The following is an 18792-nucleotide window of genomic DNA, read 5'->3' on the forward strand; positions in this document are numbered from 1 at the left end:
TCATTCAATCATTGTAACTCAAACAAAGATCCCAACAGTCAAATAGTATATAGAAACAAGATAACTTAGAGTTTCAACTTACTTTATTAACTGTCACTAGGTGAGCACATAGTCACACACAGAGGGGTAGAAAGGCTTAGGAGCAATGTTGATCAGAAGCCTGTGAAAGGTGAACATAAGGTAGAAAGAACATGCTAGTGGAGAAGTAGATAGACATAGGTCTAGTTTATATATATACAAGTATGCAGACTTGCTGAGAGTAGGAGTACATGAGTAAATAGGTTGAAAAGCAGGATACACATAAGTTCAATCAAACAGAAGTAGACATGTTATTGCAGTGAGCACATAAATTGAACAGAAGTATACATGCTTATTATAGTAAACACATAGGTTTGCTTAAGCAAAAGAAAGGCATGTTGACTATTAAGGAGACACACAGATCAAATTGAACAGTAGTAAGCATAGAGTCTAGTGAACATGTTGATTGGAACAATAATAATAAAGCACAGGATCTAATGAGATAAGTAGACATGCTGGTAACAGGGCACATAGCTGAATTAAATGGCAGTAGACATGTTGAATAGGGAACACATACAGGCTCAGAAGAAAGACATACTGATTGTAAGAAAAACACATAGTTTAATTGAATGGCAATAGTGAGAGCATACCAGTTAAGGAAGCAGAAACAGAAGGTAAAGTAGGCGGGATTCAACAGTCTAGCCTTGGCTTTCAGCCTGCTAGACAAGCAATGAACACAAGTAGCAGAGAGATGAGAGAAAGTTTATGTGTAGTGTGTGTTTGAACTATTGTTTGTTGTTTAAAGAAGTCAGAATGAGAGTTTATATATCACTTAGTAAGGTAGGACAAATAAGGTAAAGAATAAATCAGAGTTCATAAAACAGGGTAATCAAATAAATCAATCAGTTAATTGGGGACTTAACTCGATCAATTCCAACAGAAGAATCCGGAAAGGACCCCCATAAATTGGGGAGAATACCTTAACGATTCAGATTGGGATTCAAATAAGGTAAACAAATCAACCACATATGCGCCAATTAATCAATCAATTAGAGTCAAACACAAATCAATTAATAGGACAGGATCACGGAAGTATCATTTAAATTAAGGAGAATCTCATACAGAATCAATTAACAGTCAGGACTAAAGTTTAATAAGGTAAGCAATTCGGTTATAATGATCAAGGCCTAGAAATTAGGCCAGTAACATAAGTAAGGAAAGTATTACTAACTATGAATCATATATATAAGGAAAGAACGAGCAAAAATCTTTCAGAGAGATACTAGTTTAAAAAGAATACGATTCCAAACCCTAATTAGGAAAATAATTCAATTAACCACTTCAGTTGACAGAGCTAAAGCAAACGGTGAAGAACGGTAAGATAAATAGTCGAGTATTTGAGAACTCTAAGCATATCGAAATACAGAGATGACACTCAAGCAAAGAAATCAGTCTTACAGTAAAGAAGAAAGCCAAAATTCCTTCAAAATCTTTTTGCAAAAAATCCTTATTAGGAATCAAAACCCTAGCTTTAAGGAAAAGTGAAATCGGTAGATAATAATAGTAAAAAACGGAAGAAACTTAAAGGGAGAGTATTAAACAAACTCAAAACACTTCAAATCTAAAAAGATCTGAACTAATTTAGCCAAAATAACTAGGTTTGTACAAAAATAAACATAGGTGAGAAAAGGTCTGGTTTTAAACCGGAGATTTGAAGCCATGAAAACACAAAAAATGATAATATTCACAGATATGAGGTGAATACAGATGGATTAATTGAGAACATGAGGGGTTTGAACCAAATCTGGCTCAAGCCTCTTGAGATTATTCCCAAGCAATACAAGAAACGGAACACCAGTAGAGATAGGAGGCCAAATAAGGCCGGAAATCGACGAAGAAACCTATGGATCGAAGGGGTTTCGATGACGGCGGGGCTAGGGTTTGAGAGGCTTCAGAGAGAACGGAGAAGAAGAGGAATTTAGGGGCGGTGGGTTGTAGCAAATGACTAGGGTTTATGGGTTAGGGATAATTAAAAAAGGAAGTATCATCCTGGACCGTTGATCTCTGAGATCAACGGCCAGGATTTGGTCTGGGTCGGGTGAGTTTTAAAGAAACAGGTATGGGCTAGTTAATTGGGTTGGGGGTTTATTTGAACTTAATGAAAGGGCTATTTATTAAATACCCAATTAGTTAATAAAATAATTTATAAAAATAGCTAATTAAATGATAAAAATGATTTTTATGCATGTAGATGATTTAAAATAATTACTTAACATTTTAAAGATATAAAAAAGTCATTTTTTGTGTAGATAAAGTAGATATGTATGGACCATTATTGCAAAATTTGCACCTATAGTCTTAAAAATACAAATATAATTGTAAAAACGCAATTAAAATATTTGAACACTCATATGAGCGTAAATGATGAATTTAGATGACTAAATCATTGTAAAGTAATATGAGGGATAGTTTTGAACATTTATGTAATTAAAAAATGCAGAAATAGATGGATTTAGGGCCCTTAAAAATTGTAGAAAAATTATAAAAACACTTGTGCATGTTTGTAAATGCATGTACAATATTTTGAAAGTGTGTGTGCACATTTAAAAATATAGAAAAAAATTGGGTATCAACAAGCATCAATTAACACATTAGCTAATGACATGAGTTTTTTAGGAGAGCAAGACTTCAGATTTCTCTGAACATCCCGAAAATTTACCTCATCATTGTCATCGTCTTCATCATCGTCTGATTGAGCCATCAAAGCAAATATTGAGTCATACTCATTTATTTCACTTTCAACTGCCATCATTGAGTTGTTACCTGCATCATCTTCTTCTTCAGACTCGCTAGAAGAATCTACCCATGCTGCAAGAGCTTGCTTTACAACATTGTCAGCGACGTTCTTTCTTTTGAAGCGTTTATCAAGAACTGGGTTCCTCTTGGCTGCTTTGTCAAAGTTGTATTTGAATTGTTCTTGCTTCAGGAGAGGGCAATCTTTGATGAAATGCTCTGGCTTTCCACACTTATGACAGAGGTCATAATTCTTTGGCTTGCTAGAACTGCCCCTCTTTGGTATACCTCCATTTCTTCGAACCATTTTCTGAAACCTTCTGGTTAAGTAAGCCATGTCATTATCCTCACCACTTGAGTCATTGCTTTCCGCCTTGAGTACCAGGTTCTTTTCCTTCTTTGGTTCTCTTCTTTCACTGTCCTTCTTCTTCTTCTTCTTCTTCATCATCTTCTTCTTCATGTCATAGGTTTTCAGATTCCTAACCAGCTCATCTATAGTCAGCGATTGCAAATCCTTTGCTTCAGTAATGTCATTCACTTTACTCTCCTAGGAACTGGGCAAAACACTGACAATTTTCCTCACGAGCTTGTTCTTAGAAATGATTTCGCCAAGCGAGTGTAGCTCATTTATGATGAAAGTGAATCGAGTGTGCATGTCTTGAATAGATTCATCGTCCTTCATTCTGAAGAGCTCATATTCAGTAGTGAGCATGTCAAACTTAGATTGCTTTACTTGAGTGGTTCCTTCGTGTGCAGTTTGTAGAGCTTCCCATATCTCTTTGGCAGATTGGCAAGCTGAAATCCTGTTATATTCATCAGGACCTATACCACACACCAAAATTTTCTTAGCGCGAAATTTTTTCTCCACAGCTTTCCTGTCAGCATTGTTGTATTCTTTCCTCATCTTAGGCACTGTCATAGCAAGATCTCCAACCTTCTTTGTAGGGACATAAGGACCATCACATATAACATCCCACAGCTCGGAGTCTTCAGCTATAATGAAGTCATGCATCCTTGTCTTCCACCACCTATAGTATTGGCCATTGAACCTGGGTGGTATATAGGTAGATTGACCCTCTTCGAAGTTTGGTGGAGCAACCATAAGGATCCTTTCTAGGTGTTAACCTGATAGAAAGAACCTATTTTGATACCAATTAATAGGATATATGAATCCACCAAACTATATAGAGACTAGGTCCTATATAGGTTTCCACATATAACGCTAATGCAACAGTAAGTAAATGGAATAGGGAACTTTTACGTGGAAAAATCCTTACTCAAGGGAATAAAAAATCACGACCTACACTAGTAGGATTTAACTTCACTATGAGCAATCTTTAGATTACAACCTATGCAATCTAGGAATTAAACTCTTAATCCTTCCCTAACTTGTAATACACCTATTACAAGCCACTTTGCAATACACATATTACAAAGACTTCAACTCATGACTAACTCCAGTCACGACACAAGCACTAAAGATTTATGGTTTACAAGGAGTTCCTAAATAAAGCTTCTAGATAAGCAAAGCAGGAATTACAATGAAGAACAATTACAAAGTTACAACTCAACTAAGGACATACAAAAGACTTGTTGTAGGAACTGGTCCGTAGTAGTGTTGTACTTTGTTCTTGATACACTTGAGAATTGAATGCTTGATTGTCAGATGCTTGAATGCTTGAATGAATTCTCAAGTATTCAAGTGATGTTTTGTTGTAATGTTTATTGTTAATAATGACATCACTTGAATGATGTAATCACTTGGTTGGTCAATGAGAAGTGACTGTTATACTGTGCTACACTATTTGCGTGTACAGTGCAGGCAGTCACTTTCCAACTGTAGATAGTTGACTTCGTACTACTGTCAGGGGAACCCAAGGGGATCAGGTCCCTGTGTTGATTCTTTATCTTCTGAAATCATACCAACTCACATTAGCTTGAGTCTGTTGACAACAGTGTACCAAGTGTATCAGGTTCCTTATCTGGTTCTTTGAAAGTAAGTTTGTTAGATCATCAAAACATAAAGCTAAGGTACTGTAAACCCATCAATCCTGGAATAATTTATCCCATAATTAGTAACCAAACAAGGGATAATGCGGTATTAAATTTTTATTCCAGGATTATTTTTGCTTTTCCATCATACCAAATGACCCCTTATTATTTGTATGAATGATCAAATAAATGGACTAAAGCTTAAGACTAAAGGGCCGTTTGGTATGGTGCATAGGAATAGAACTGAATATGGTGTGTTAATAATGCTGAGATTAATAAGTTGAGGATTAATTATGATGAATTAATTATGTTGGAATTATTTCTTATCGACCGTTTTGTTTAGTGTATTAAAGGTTTTGAAATGACAGTTCTGTCTTTATATATAATGTCATATTTTGCTATATATAAGAATAATACTACTGAATAGGATATATAACTTATACATACTATATTATTTTCCCTAGTACATTGTACGAAACTACCCTATTAGTTATCCATCTCATTTCCTTCTATGTAAACTAAAAGAAAAATAATCAAGCAGCACAACAAAATCAAACTGGTCGAATTATTTACAATCCCTATAACATGTAGCAAGAAATACATATAATAATAGTAGATAAAAAGTTCCCCTAATTCCTAAGATGTCTTGTTACTCCGTGTTGTTGCATTGATTTGTGATGCCAATTGAACTAAAATAATTTCTGGACTTAATTAAGTTAGCTCAGCCTTTTATGCTCTTTTTGACTTCCTAAGAACATTTCGGTTTCTGGGTTTCTTATTCTAATTTTGTTCTTAGTTTTTTGTGGTATTTTTCAGAAACCGTTTACGCTTTTTAGTTATTTGACTTGAGTAATGTAGTTACTCAAAAACTAAGACAAAACCAAGTTAATTTTTTTAGAAAGCGTAAGATTAAAATTAAGAACAAACTATTTATTCACTTTTCTTTTTTTCTTGACTGTTGATTTAGCAATTGATACCAATCCCTCGGGGAATAGATAATACTCCTACTAATTAACAGCAAAGAAATGAGAAAAAAGATTCTTAAATCGCACGAACTTTTTTACTTTCCCTATTCTATTCTATTTATTTTTTCCTCTACATTGATTAGTTGTTAGTAGTAAATTTTATTTTAAAAGGGTCGTTAGGGTTTCATTCTTTACTCTATTCGTGGGGTGGATTTTGGAGCTAATGTCCGGAGGTCCTCGATATTTTTTCTAATTTCTCTATCTGGTGAGTGCTTCTTTGCTTATACCTAGTTCGAATTTTCTCTTTCTTTTTTGGTTTTTTTTGCCCTGCTCGTTTGATTATTCGTTGATTTTGGGGATTAGGGTTATTTTTTTACATCAAAATCTTGATTTTTTTTGAAGTGGGTATGTGTAATTTTCTGGATTGAGGTTATTTTTGAGATCAAAATCTTATTTTCTTCAAGTGGAGTATGGGTAATTTTTATGAATTAGGTTGTTATTCAGATCAAAAGCTTGAATTTTGAAGTGGGTTATGGTTATTTTTGAGATTAGAATGTTACAGTTTCTTGCTAGCTTGTTTTGATCTATGCATGTATTACAAGTTTGGTGCTTTTGCTCTTCTATGTTTTTTGAAAATTGTTTTCTACATGTATAATAAGGCTTTAGTTTTTTGGTTTCTGGGCAGGGTTTGCTAAAGGGTTTAGATTGAGGGTAAAGATTATGGTGGAGTGGGTTTTGGCTGCTGTAGTGTGATACTCTTTGAAGGTGTGAATCTATAGTTTTAGAAAAGGAGAGCCAGGTTAAAGTGATGTTTCATAATCAAGGAGCTTCTAGACAAAGTTGCAGTCTTCTTGCAGTAGTATGTGGAAAAGCTGCTGAATATGATCAGAAGTCAGATGTAAAAGATGGTACGCCGAGATATTGCTTCCCGGAGATTGTATCATCAGGGCGTTTGGAGGTAAGTATCGTTCTTAAATTGTTTGTATATAATTTATCATGTTTTTGGTTGATACCTCTCATTAGGAGGTTCGTCATCGTCCTGGCTAGTGAGCTGGTTTCTTACGTCACTTATAATTTGCTAAATGTAGGTGCAACTTTTGAAAAACCCCAGTACGGATGAATTTCGTAAAGTTTTAGATTCGTGGCAGCCAAATATTGTGTATTTGCAAGGAGAACGTCTTTCGGATGATGAAGTTGGTTCGCCTGTTTGGGGAGGTGTTGATTTGTCTTCTGTGGAAGCCATTTCTGGACTTTTTAGTGCCACGCTTCCAACCGCTGTATGTGACTTTCCTTCCTTAGTTCTGTTCAGGAGAGTTTGTGCTAGTAGTGTATCTTCTTGTGTCTCCCTTGGTCAGATGTTCTCTGGAATTTTATGAATTGCATTGAACAGTTCATGTACTTCTGCTTTGGTATGTATTTCCTGTCATTTTGTCAGTCATTACCAAGTTGTTGGATTTTAATATGTCTTGGATAATTTTGTCAAGAAAATAATTCACAAATGGACACCTCCACATGCATGGTTTTGTAAAGCCGGTCCCTAACTTGGCGATTTCCCTGCTAAACACCTTAAGTTGATCAGAACACATGTATTAAACACCGTTCACCCGCGTTTCCTCAATTACGCTGATGTAGATATAACACATCAGTAGCCAATGAAGGTTGGATAATGATAATTTAGCATTACTTCAATGAAGGTTGTTTTTGCGGTGATGTTCTCAGTCTAGCAGTTGATCATGCGATTATGGTTGTTTGTGCATTAATATGTTGGTTTGTGTCTTGTGCTCACATTGGTGTTTGTTCCTCTAACCGGTGATGTAAATGATACAGCTGCTATCGTCGTAGAAAGATGGAATTTAAGGTAATTATCCACCAACAAAAAAGAAAAAGAATTCAAGGTGAATATGGCTTATTGAAATATCTAATAATTAGTAGTACACTTAATTCAAAAATGGCTTAGAAATAAAAGCCAACCAAGTCACCTTTTAGTGGTTAAGTTAATGTGTTTTCTGCTGAAGAGTCAATTATTTTGAAATGTTCCAATGGTTGAATTACACTTGTAGTATTTGGACAGGAAATCATGTTAATATGAGTTCTTCTGTTGTTTACTTGATGATCCAATTGCAGGTCTACTTGGAGCTCCCAAATGGAGAAAAACTGGCTGAAGCTCTTCATGCTAAGGTGAGACATTACCTTGATTCGTTCAATCAGCTGATGATCTGGTCGATTCTCCTGATTTAAACTTTATGGATGGTTCTTTTGGTTCCACCAATATGTTCATATTTGTAGGGTGTTCCGTATGTGTTGTACTGGAAGAGCGCATTTTCCTGCTATGCAGCATCCCATTTTCGGCAGGCATTCTTATGTGTGGCACAGAGGTATTCTTACCGTTGACTCAAGCTGTACAGTTATTTGATTCATTATTCTGGACTGCTCATATATTCATAGTTCTTGGTGCCTAGTTCTCTGTGCTAGAGAATAAAGATAATAACACGGCCATGCGACCCTTTTACAGAACTATCTAGATTTGTACATTCCCATTAAGCTATTTCTTGCTGCTGCTCTTATCATTGTCAAATTTTCCATTTTAATCCTTTCCAAGTCTGCTACATTTGTCCAAGATCTACACTGCACTCATGTCTAGGTTGATGGTGGCTTAGTGTCAGACTTCACAGAGCTTTTCATATTGATTCTTCTGACATTCTTGACCTTCTATTTTACTTGAATGTCGCAAGGTCTCTTTTGCCTTCTTTGGAGTCTTACATCATTCAAATAAATTCTACTCTGTCTGTCCCATTTTATGTTTTTTATTAAGTAATAAGACTTTCTTTGGCAAGCTTCAACTGGTGCACCCCATGTTTATTTTCCTCTGTCCCATTTTATGTGGCACACTTTCCTTTTTTTAGAAATATTTTAACTTTAATTTTCAATTTTACCCTTAATAAGATGAATTAAAGTCACACAAATGTTTATGACTTGTTTTGTACCATAAGTTTCAAAAGACTTTCGTTCTTTCTTAGATTCTGTGGCCCGTTAAACACCGTCACATAAAATGGGGTGGAGGGAGTAGCTACTTTTGGGTCCGCTGACCATGCAATTGAATTCTTTTCCACATTGCATTGCTCAGAGAGCTAACTGTGATGAATTTATTCATGATTTAATTTTGCATCTGTATGGCTTGAGGGTTAAGGATTTGATTCAAGAGGTCTTCTGGTTGTGTCCTGCAGTTCAACTTGTCATGTTTGGGATGCTTTCCAACTTGCACATGCATCCTTCAGGCTTTACTGTGTCCGAAACAACCTCCTTTTCCCTGAGATGAGCCAGATGGCCAGTGGTAAGCTGGGTCCTCACCTGCTTGGTGATCCTCCCAAAATCAATGTCCCTCCGCCTGAGGCAGGTCCTGAAGATGATGAAGAAAGCAACTCCGATACTCTTCCTGCCATAAAGATCTATGATGATGATGTGAACATGAGGTTTCTCATCTGTGGAACGCCATGCTCACTGGTATGGGATTGATTTCATGTACTCTTCCTATCACTTCTTTGAGCGATAATGTTCTAATCATTATGTGAACAACTTCCAAGAATTTAAATCCATTAATTAATTCAAGTTGAAACAACAATGTGATCCTTTCTTTACAAAATCCTCTGTCTGAACAAACTCTAAAAAGTTGGATAGTCTATTACAACTGCAAGTTAACAACATTGTGATAATTTCTTCATGAATCGAACTCTCTGAACTTGATCTAAACCGTCAAATTAACTCTCTGGACAACTCAAAGAACTTAGATTAATTAATTATTGCTATGAATGCGATTTATTTGTCAAACTTACTCCTTTTTCCTTAAGCGCTTTATGTATTGCTGAAGATATACAGCTTCCGCGCATGCGACCACACTTATAATATATTCTTCATAGGTTTTCTTCTAAGTCGTATCATGTTATATTTGGAACTAATTCTACACATTGCTTATGTCATGAATGGCTTCTTGTGCTCAGGATGAATGCTTGTTGGGATCTATAGCAGATGGTCTGAATGCCCTCTTAAACATTGAAGTAAGTAACACCAACATTGCCCCTTTTTATTTCCTCGTGCAACATATTTTTCATTTCTTGAAGAAACAGCAGCAGTGCTTCCTTATGATATTATAACTACTTCAGATGATGGTCATTTGACACCAATTTCTTTGTTTGAGCCGTCAGACTTGTCCTCTTTTTGGCTTCCTGCCATCTGGATAAGTGTGTCTGATCACCTTTCTCGTAGAAACTGAATTTTGTGTAACTTGAGCAATGGCACACTTCCACTTTCTGAGGCAGGCTGCTGATATTCTCTTTCTTGAGCTTAAAGAAATGTTAATGGATGCACCCAAGGGTGTGGTCTAGTGTCAATGAAGTGGGTGAAAACCATGATAGACCAGGGTTGAAATCCTAGTAGAGACAAAAACGCTAGGTGATTTTTTTCGATCTGTCTAAGCCTTGGTGGACAGACTTACCTGCTACCTGTTTTAGTGGGAGGTAGCAGGAATTCAACAACAACAACAACGACCCAGTATAATCCCACAAGTGGGGTCTGGGGAGGGTAATATGTACGCAGACCTTACCCCTACCCCGAAGGGTGGAGAGCCTGTTTCCAGGAGACCCTCGGCTCAAAAAAAGCAACAGGAGACGATATATTAGTACCATAAAAATGCATAATAAAATAACAGCAATATAAGAGATATGAAATACAGAATACGAAATACGAAATAGATGGCTGGTATAGTAAAAACTAGCAGGTAAAGACCTGCATCAATAGACGACCAATGACATTCTTAGTCTAACTCCTAACTGACTAGTCTCACTCTATTGTGCTGTAGAAATATTCACAACTTTCCCCTAACCTACAACCTTAATGCTCGACCTCCATAATTCCCTGTCAAGGGCCATGTCCTCAGTAATCCTAAGTCGCGACATGTCCTGTCTGATCACCTCTCCCCAATACTTCTTAGGTCGCCCTCTACCTCTCCGCGTGCCCACTACAGCCAGTCGCTCACACTTCCTCACCGGTGCATCAGTGCTCCTCCTCTGAATGTGCCCGAACCATCTGAGTCTCACACCGAACCGCCTCTTGTCCTCCATGGGGTCCACACCCACCTTCTCTCGAATATCTTCATTCCTAATCTTATCCATCCTTGTATGTCCGCACATCCACCTCAACATCCTCATCTCTGCTACTTTCATCTTCTGGATGTGTGAGTTCTTTACCGGCCAACATTCAGTTCCATATAACATGGCAGGCCTAACCACTGCTCTATAAAACTTACCTTTTAGTAACGGTGGCACTTTCTTGTCACACAAGACTCCCGACGCTAACCTCCACTTCATCCACCCCACCCCTATACGGTGTGTGACATCCTCGTCAATCTCCCCGATCCCCTGAATAACCGATCCAAGGTACTTGAAACTACCCCTTTTGGGAATGACTTGAGAGTCAAGCCTCACTTCAACTCCTGCTTCCGTCGGCTCAACCCCAAATTTGCACTCGAGGTATTCCGTCTTCGTCCTGCTCAACTTGAAACCTTTAGACTCAAGAGCATGTCTCCAAACCTCTAGCCTCTCGTTGACGCTGCCTCGTGTCTCGTCAATTAGAATAATGTCATCAGCAAATAGCATGCACCATGGCACCTCCCCTTGAATATGATGAGTCAGTGCATCCATCACCAGGGCAAATAGGAATGGGCTGAGAGCAGACCCTTGGTGCAACCCCGTAATAACTGGAAAGTGTTTAGAGTCGCCTCCTACTGTCCTAACCCGAGTCTTAGCTCCAGCATACATGTCTTTAATCACCCTAATATAGTCAACCGGGACCCCTTTATCCTCTAAGCAGCTCCATAAGACCTTCCTAGGAACCCTATCGTACGCTTTCTCCAGATCAATAAACATCATGTGGAGATCCTTCTTCCTATCCCTGTACTGTTCCACCATCCTCCTAATAAGGTGGATAGCTTCTGTGGTAGATCACCCCGGCATGAACCCGAACTGGTTGTCTGAAATAGACACCGTCCTTCGCACTCTCATTTCTACCACTCTCTCCCAAACTTTCATGGTATGACTTAGTAATTTGATGCCCCTATAGTTGTTACAACTCTGGACATCACCTTTGTTCTTATACAACGGAACCATTGTACTCCACCTCCACTCTTCAGGCATCCTATTAATCTTGAATATAACACTAAACAATCGAGTAAGCCATTCCAAGCCTGCTCTACCCACACACCTCCAAAGTTCAACCGGAATTTCGTCTAGCCCGGTAGCTCTGCCCCTTCTCATCTTACGCATTGCCTCCATGACTTCATCGATCTCAATGTCCCTACAATTACTTAATTCATGGGGACTGTCGGCATTCCTCAATTCCCCAAGTATAATATCCTGATCCCCTTCTTCACTTAGAAGTTTATGAAAGTAGGTCTGTCACCTCCTCTTAATCTGGTCATCTCCCATCAAAACTTTGCCGTCATCATCTTTTATGCACCTCACTTGGTCCAGATCCCGAGTTGTCCTCTCTCTCGCCTTAGCGAGTCGGAATAACTTCTTCTCCCCACCTTTGTTCCTTAGTTCCTCATACAGACGAGCAAAAGCTGTCGCCGTAGCAGGAATTCAGTGTAATAATTAAGAAATGTTGAAGAACAGAAGAAGATTTCTTCACTTGAAATGATAGATTGATAGATCTCTTTGATGTGGTGTGAGGATGGAGAGAAGGAATAATAAATTTATATCTTCTGTTTGTCTATTGAATAATGAGAGAGTAGGATGTTCTTGAAATCACTAAACTTTTTCTAGGTAAAACATGATTGAGTACTGAAAAAACTTCTCTTTCTTTTTTTGTTCCAGATGCGAGGGAGTAAGCTGCATAACCGGGTCAGGTATTTCTCAGAATGGGTCTTGTGGTGTTGTAACATTTTATTTTCCAGACCTGCTTCATGGTGCTGTTGTTTTCCTTTTCTGAAGTTTGATGTTGTTGAATGGCATCTTAGAGATTAATCCGCCTGTTGATTGCATCTTTAAGACAAGGAAAATTACATGTTTCATAGCTAATTACTTTATTTCTTGTGTGGAATCTCTGCTTGGTTTGCTTATTTTTCTTGTGGTTGTCGGTCGCCAAGACGGCAACAATATGACACTCCCTGATTAAATTGCTTCAGTTCATGTGTATTCTCTTGTTAAACTTTTGTGGCCTAATATTGCTGCTCTGTGATACAGTGCCCTTCCACCACCACTTCAGGCTGGTGCATTTTCCCGTGGTGTCGTGACCATGCGATGTGATCTGTCGACCAGTAGTTCGGCTCATATCTCACTTCTAGTTTCAGGCAGTGCTCAAACATGTTTTGATGATCTGGTAAATTTAGCAGTATGTTTATGTACAGTTTAATGATCTTTAATAGCCTACCGATGACTGATTGGGTGATGTATATTTCCTTGTTAATTCTCAGCTATTAGAGAATCACATAAAAAGTGAAATCATTGGAAACAGTGAACTGGTTCATGCACTGCCAAGTGATGAGGAAAATAGACCACCTACATCTGAGCCTCGGAGATCAATGTCAGTAGCTTGTGGGTCAGAAGTATTTGAAGTTTGCATGAAGGTTCCTACATGGGCTTCACAGGTTCTTAATTTACACTGCTTTTTTGTTTCTCTTTTTTTGTCCCTTGCTAAATTTTCTTGAGAGATACCCCCTTGAGAAGATGCGGGAATCCAATCAATTTGTCTCCAGGTTTTCCTTGAACATATTGGTTAATTTAACCAGTATACATGATTTTACTAAGTTCCCTATCTCTCCTCTTCATCTTTGTTCTTATAAAAGTTCCCTCTGCTTAGTATGTTAGAGGATAAGTCTATAATTTGATGGTGGATAGTCTAAATTACTTGGCTCCACACCACGTTTTAATGTATTGGCTTATCTAGCCATTGTTGTTCTTCTAAGTTTCCTTAGTCAGCTCTTCATAGTTGTACCAGCAAAGGATTGTGTGCTGAAAATAATAACGTACAAGACGGGCGTATACTTGGATACTGGATTGGAGGCTCTGTTATTTCTTTGATTTGTAAATGTTGTATGCTATTTGTTGCACTATTGGAAAAGCTTCTCTCTTTCTTTTAATCAGGGATCACTATTAGTTCTCATATTTTCATTATGATGGTGTTTACTACCTGCTTAAGTTTTTAGTTATCCTTTATAACTTGCTTCTTCATGCTCTGTTCTTTCAGATCTTAAGGCAATTGGCTCCTGATGTTTCATATCGTAGTTTAGTTGCACTTGGCATAGCTAGCATTCAGGGATTAGCTGTAGCTTCATTTGAGAAAGATGATGCTGAACGGCTTCTTTTCTTCTGCACAAAGCAAGGGAAGGAGGATGGGTTTTCCTACAACTTTAAGATTGGCAATCCTCCATCATGGTTAAGACCGCCTGCTCCTAGCAGAAAAAGGCCTAATGTATATCAAGAAACAAGTGCTATTTGGCGAAATGGTTTAGCATCTGGAAATCATGTGGCTGTGAAAGAAGAGATTGAAAGTAGATTAGGGAATGGTTTTGCAACCCCTCTGGTGACTGCTAGACAAAAACTCAAAGTTGCTGCTATGAGGCCCATTCCTCATGTTCGTCATCAAAAGATGCTACCCTTTTCAGGGATTTCAGCGGTGGAGAGCCTTGACGGGAACCAGGTGAAAACTAATCTGCCCATCATTCCTTCCTCTGCTAAGGGCAGCAGTGTTGGAGTAATTCCTGTTGCCCATCGGAAGTCAGCATCAAGCTCACATCAGGCTAAGCAAATTATATCCTTGAATCCTCTTCCACTGAAGAAACATGGTTGTGAGCGAAGTCCAATACACGTGTGTTCTGAGGTAAGATAAGGTTTTCCGTTCACATAAATTTTCATGCATAACTTTGCTTAAGGAATCTGATTCCTGTGTTGGATGATGTCATTTATCTGATCTTACCTATTTAACCTGAATTCTTGAAAATAGACTGAACCGTGTGTAAATAATTGATTTCAGAACTCTTTTATCTGTTTTTACAGCCTCAATGAAAAATAAGTTGTGGATTTCAAACATTAGATTTGCGAAGCTTGTCATCTTTCGATGATAATTTGCTACATCCATTTTAGAATATGTGATGTATCCGCCTTACAGGAATTTTTTTCAATCTGTCAGAAGTACTGCTTTTTTGGGAACTTTTTGTAGTCCTTTAAGATGAGAATCCATTGACACAAGCTTATGGAATCAAGTTATTTTGTTTGCATTACCTGATAGAGGTTTTCCTTTAACACCAAGTGCTTTAAAAATATATACTACATCCCGAATGCCTCTTTTTCACTTCATTCTACTGATTGTATTATCACCGTATGGATAATTGTATCAGTTTTTCATGTTCTCTTTCTCTCCCCGGCCTATTTACAGGAGGAATTTCTGAAAGATGTAATGCAGTTTTTAATTCTTCGTGGACACACTCGTCTCATTCCTCAAGGTGGCCTTGCTGAGTTTCCAGATGCGATTCTCAATGCCAAACGCCTTGACCTCTTTAACTTGTATAGGGAGGTGAGATTTCTTGTTTTTCCTTTTTTGCTTATTATGGGGAACTGTCAGAAATCTGCAAGCATGCATAGCAATATATTTCGTACTGCCTTGCAGAAAAAATGACAAGAATATCAAACATCATCGTCGTAATTTGTAAATTTCTTCAGGTGGTTTCGAGGGGTGGTTTTCATGTTGGCAATGGCATCAATTGGAAAGGACAAGTTTTCTCAAAAATGCGAAATCACACAGTAACCAATAGGATGACGGTAAGCCCTCTTACTCAATATGACATATCGTAACCTGTTCTATTCCAAGAACAACTTCTTGACTAAGCATGTTTCTCTCTCTGAACCAAAGGGTGTATTAGTGGTAGCTACTTGTAAACCTTAAAATTGTCTGGGATGTGACCCTACTTCTTTCATAAACTCGGACCTGGTTGAGAGAAATGTATGTTTGCTTATGTTCAAGTTTTGTGGATGCCTTGTACTTCCGCATATGAACTATGTTACTGGAGGATCTTTACCTTCTCATTTTCAATTTGGTATTTTTTGTATTCCTGTGGAAACTTGAACAGCTCTTTTAACACAATAACTTCTTGAACCCAGGGTGTTGGGAATACACTTAAAAGACATTACGAGACTTATCTTTTGGAGTACGAATTGGCCCATGATGATGTGGATGGAGAGTGCTGCTTGTTATGTCACAGGTCAATTCCCTTTCGTTTTGCTTTTCTATGATGCAAGTTGTCAAATGTCTCTTTGCTGGCTGTTAATGGTTATCTGACATGATGTTTCTTGCGTTCCTCCAGTAGTGCTGCTGGAGATTGGGTTAACTGTGGGATTTGTGGTGAGTGGGCGCATTTTGGCTGTGACAGAAGACCAGGTCTTGGTGCCTTCAAGGTACTGTATTTACCTCCGTCACCTCTTTTGTCTAAACCTTTTTAAGAGGAGTTCTGATGTGAAGTATGGTTTCTTTCGTCTTGTTTTTTTTTGGCAGGACTATGCAAAGACAGATGGACTGGAATACATATGTCCGCAATGCAGCGTTACAAATTTTAAGAAGAAGATGCAGAAAACTACGAATGGATATTCCTGAGCCTAAGCCTAATGGCTTCATTACCACAATTATTGGGTTCTGCTGATCCCAACTCATTTTATACATCTTAGAACATCATCTGTTTTTTGCTGTGAAATTAGTTGAGCTTGTATTACATAGGCATTAGCTGTGTTCTGGATGGACAGAGAGACACATATACTGAAGAGAAGTGAAAAGGCCAAAAGAAATTGGAAGGCGGAGACGGGGAAGTGCTGCTGTTATTAGGAAGAGTTATAGAGATATAGGGAAAGAGATGAAGTCTGGAGGGGGATGTGGGTTAAGACTGCAGGCTAATGAGGCTGCATCTCATGGCAAGTCTTTGTAATATATAATCCTCCTTTGAGAGGGAGGATATGACATGTAGCTTTCTTGGTGGAATTAATTTTTCTAAAGTTCCACAAGTCTCTGCACAGCATCTACATTTTCAAGTCTCTGTTTGTTTATTTATTTTGATCATTTGAAATTCTCATAGGATGCAAGTGAGAATACAAGTAGTAAGTTTAGTTTTGAAGTAGCATAGTAACAGCGCAGACTAGTCATTTTTTGGCTATGTAATTGAAAAATAGTCGATGTTACGGAAGTTTTAACATTTACAAGTGAAATTCCATGAATACTATTCTGGAGTTTCACATGTAGAAATTTGCATCTCCATGACAATGTCTATTCGTTAATTTCAGGGGCTGAAACTCATTATTCATTCATCATTTGAGGGGTTGGTATTAATGTAATCCTTTGAGCGTACTGTCTAACATAAGAAAAATTATTTGACTACTAGCTAAATATTATTTTTTTTTTCCAAAAATTCCTCCCAATTTAGGAGGATCTATAGTGTTTCCACACTTCTCCTTCAGTGTGACCCGAATCTAGGACCTAACGATCGTGAGTGGGGGTGCTTTACCAACTGAGCAAGTGTCACTTGTGTTGGTTGAGCTAATTGACTTTACGGTGATTTAGCAAGAAAGTTTGGCTCTCAAATTTTTGGGACAGTATTTTGACTCTACAAATAATGATAAAGATCTCTTAGTTGATAGAGATCTTAGAGAGCTAGTGGTAGAGGCTAGGAGAGTGAAGGACAAACTGGTGGCTATTAAGATAGTTGTGGGAGGATCTACTTTGAACGTAATTAGTGCCTACGCACCTCACCTGGGTTTGGACGAGGAGGTCAAAAGGTATTGCTGGGAGGACTTAGATGGGGTGGTGGTGGTGGTGGTGGTGGTGGTGGTGGGGGGGGGGGATTTCACGCACCGAGAAGCTTATCATAGGAGGAGATTTTAATGGTCGCATTGGGGCGTCGTCTGGGGTATGACTGTGTACATGGCGGTTTCGATTTTGGAGACAGGAACGGAGGAGGAATTTCGCTGTTCGATTGTGCTAAAGCCTTTGATTTGGTGGTTGTTAATTCGTGTTTCTCCAAGAAGGAGGATGTCACGACCCAAAATCCGTTAAAGGTCGTGATGGCGTCGGACACCACTGTCAGACAAGCCAACACTAAATAGTTAATTAATTTCTCATTTTAATACTTTTTGAAATTATAAATTTCCTTCAATTTAACTAGTAAAATATGAACTTTACAAAATAAATAATAATGTTTTCCACTTTCGATACTGCACACCCTATAATCATCCCAGAACCAGGTGTCACAAGTGCATGGGCATTTACTAGGAAATAAAATAAAATACAATAACTGTCTGGAATACAAATTTGGACAGAAAAGATAATACAAGTACTCTAAAAGAAACTCTGCTGGCTGCAGATCGTCTCATAAGATACAGCTCACCTAGTCCTCGTATCAACCACGCCGCTGCGCCCACAGGGCCACTAGACTTACGTGTGCCTATACAACAAAATGTATAACAGGTGTAGTATGAGTACGAAAATAACGCGTACCCAGTTATCCAATCTAATCTCGAAGAAGTAGTAATGAGAGGTCGACTCCTAAGTCCTCTGTACTGGCGGGGACCTCAGACTGGTCTCCGGCCTGCTGTTGCTGTGCTGCTGGGATAGATGCCTGCTCAAGAACTGACTCATCAACTAATGGGGCAGTAGAGGGACTCTCCTGAACTGGTGCTACCTCAATCACAACTCCCTTAGTGCTAGGGAGTTTCCTCTTCTTCCTCGGCCTCTACTCCTCCTCTTGTACCTGTGCAGCTGCTGGCTCTACAGCCGGGTCCCCAAATAGTAAATCAAGTGGCAACTGATCCGCCATGAGCTTGTCCACATCCACTCTCAGCTGTGTCACTGACTCCTTGGAAGCCTTCTGCTTCCTCAGCTTCTTGTGCTCTCGAGCCAATTTCTCCAATGCTTTGCCATGTGCCCCAACCGCCTTAGTCAAGGCATCCTGCGTCGCCATTATCTTTTCCTGGTTGGCCAGGATCTTCTTCAATGC

The 18792-nt window shown here is 38.5% G+C and overlaps 2 protein-coding genes across 2 annotated transcripts; one reads left to right on the forward strand and one right to left on the reverse strand.

The window, feature by feature from the left end:
- Positions 1-3358: 3358 nt before the first annotated feature.
- LOC142174554 (uncharacterized) lies at positions 3359-3913 on the reverse strand. The gene has a single exon (XM_075240372.1). The coding sequence runs from the start codon at positions 3911-3913 to the stop codon at positions 3359-3361; it is 555 nt and encodes a 184-aa protein (XP_075096473.1).
- A 1522-nt stretch (positions 3914-5435) lies between these two features.
- On the forward strand, positions 5436-16807 carry LOC107799264 (AT-rich interactive domain-containing protein 4-like). Its single transcript, XM_075241420.1, has 16 exons — positions 5436-6033; positions 6454-6726; positions 6857-7045; positions 7893-7946; positions 8055-8143; positions 8993-9269; positions 9764-9820; positions 12635-12666; positions 13004-13139; positions 13234-13407; positions 14007-14639; positions 15195-15332; positions 15479-15577; positions 15917-16017; positions 16120-16210; positions 16308-16807. Exons 2-16 carry the CDS (start codon positions 6577-6579, stop codon positions 16404-16406), a joined length of 2319 nt encoding a protein of 772 aa, XP_075097521.1. The 5' UTR covers positions 5436-6033; positions 6454-6576; the 3' UTR covers positions 16407-16807.
- Positions 16808-18792: the final 1985 nt, after the last annotated feature.

Source organism: Nicotiana tabacum, chromosome 20 (genome assembly GCF_000715075.1).
Source record: "Nicotiana tabacum cultivar K326 chromosome 20, ASM71507v2, whole genome shotgun sequence".
Taxonomy (NCBI): domain Eukaryota; kingdom Viridiplantae; phylum Streptophyta; class Magnoliopsida; order Solanales; family Solanaceae; genus Nicotiana; species Nicotiana tabacum.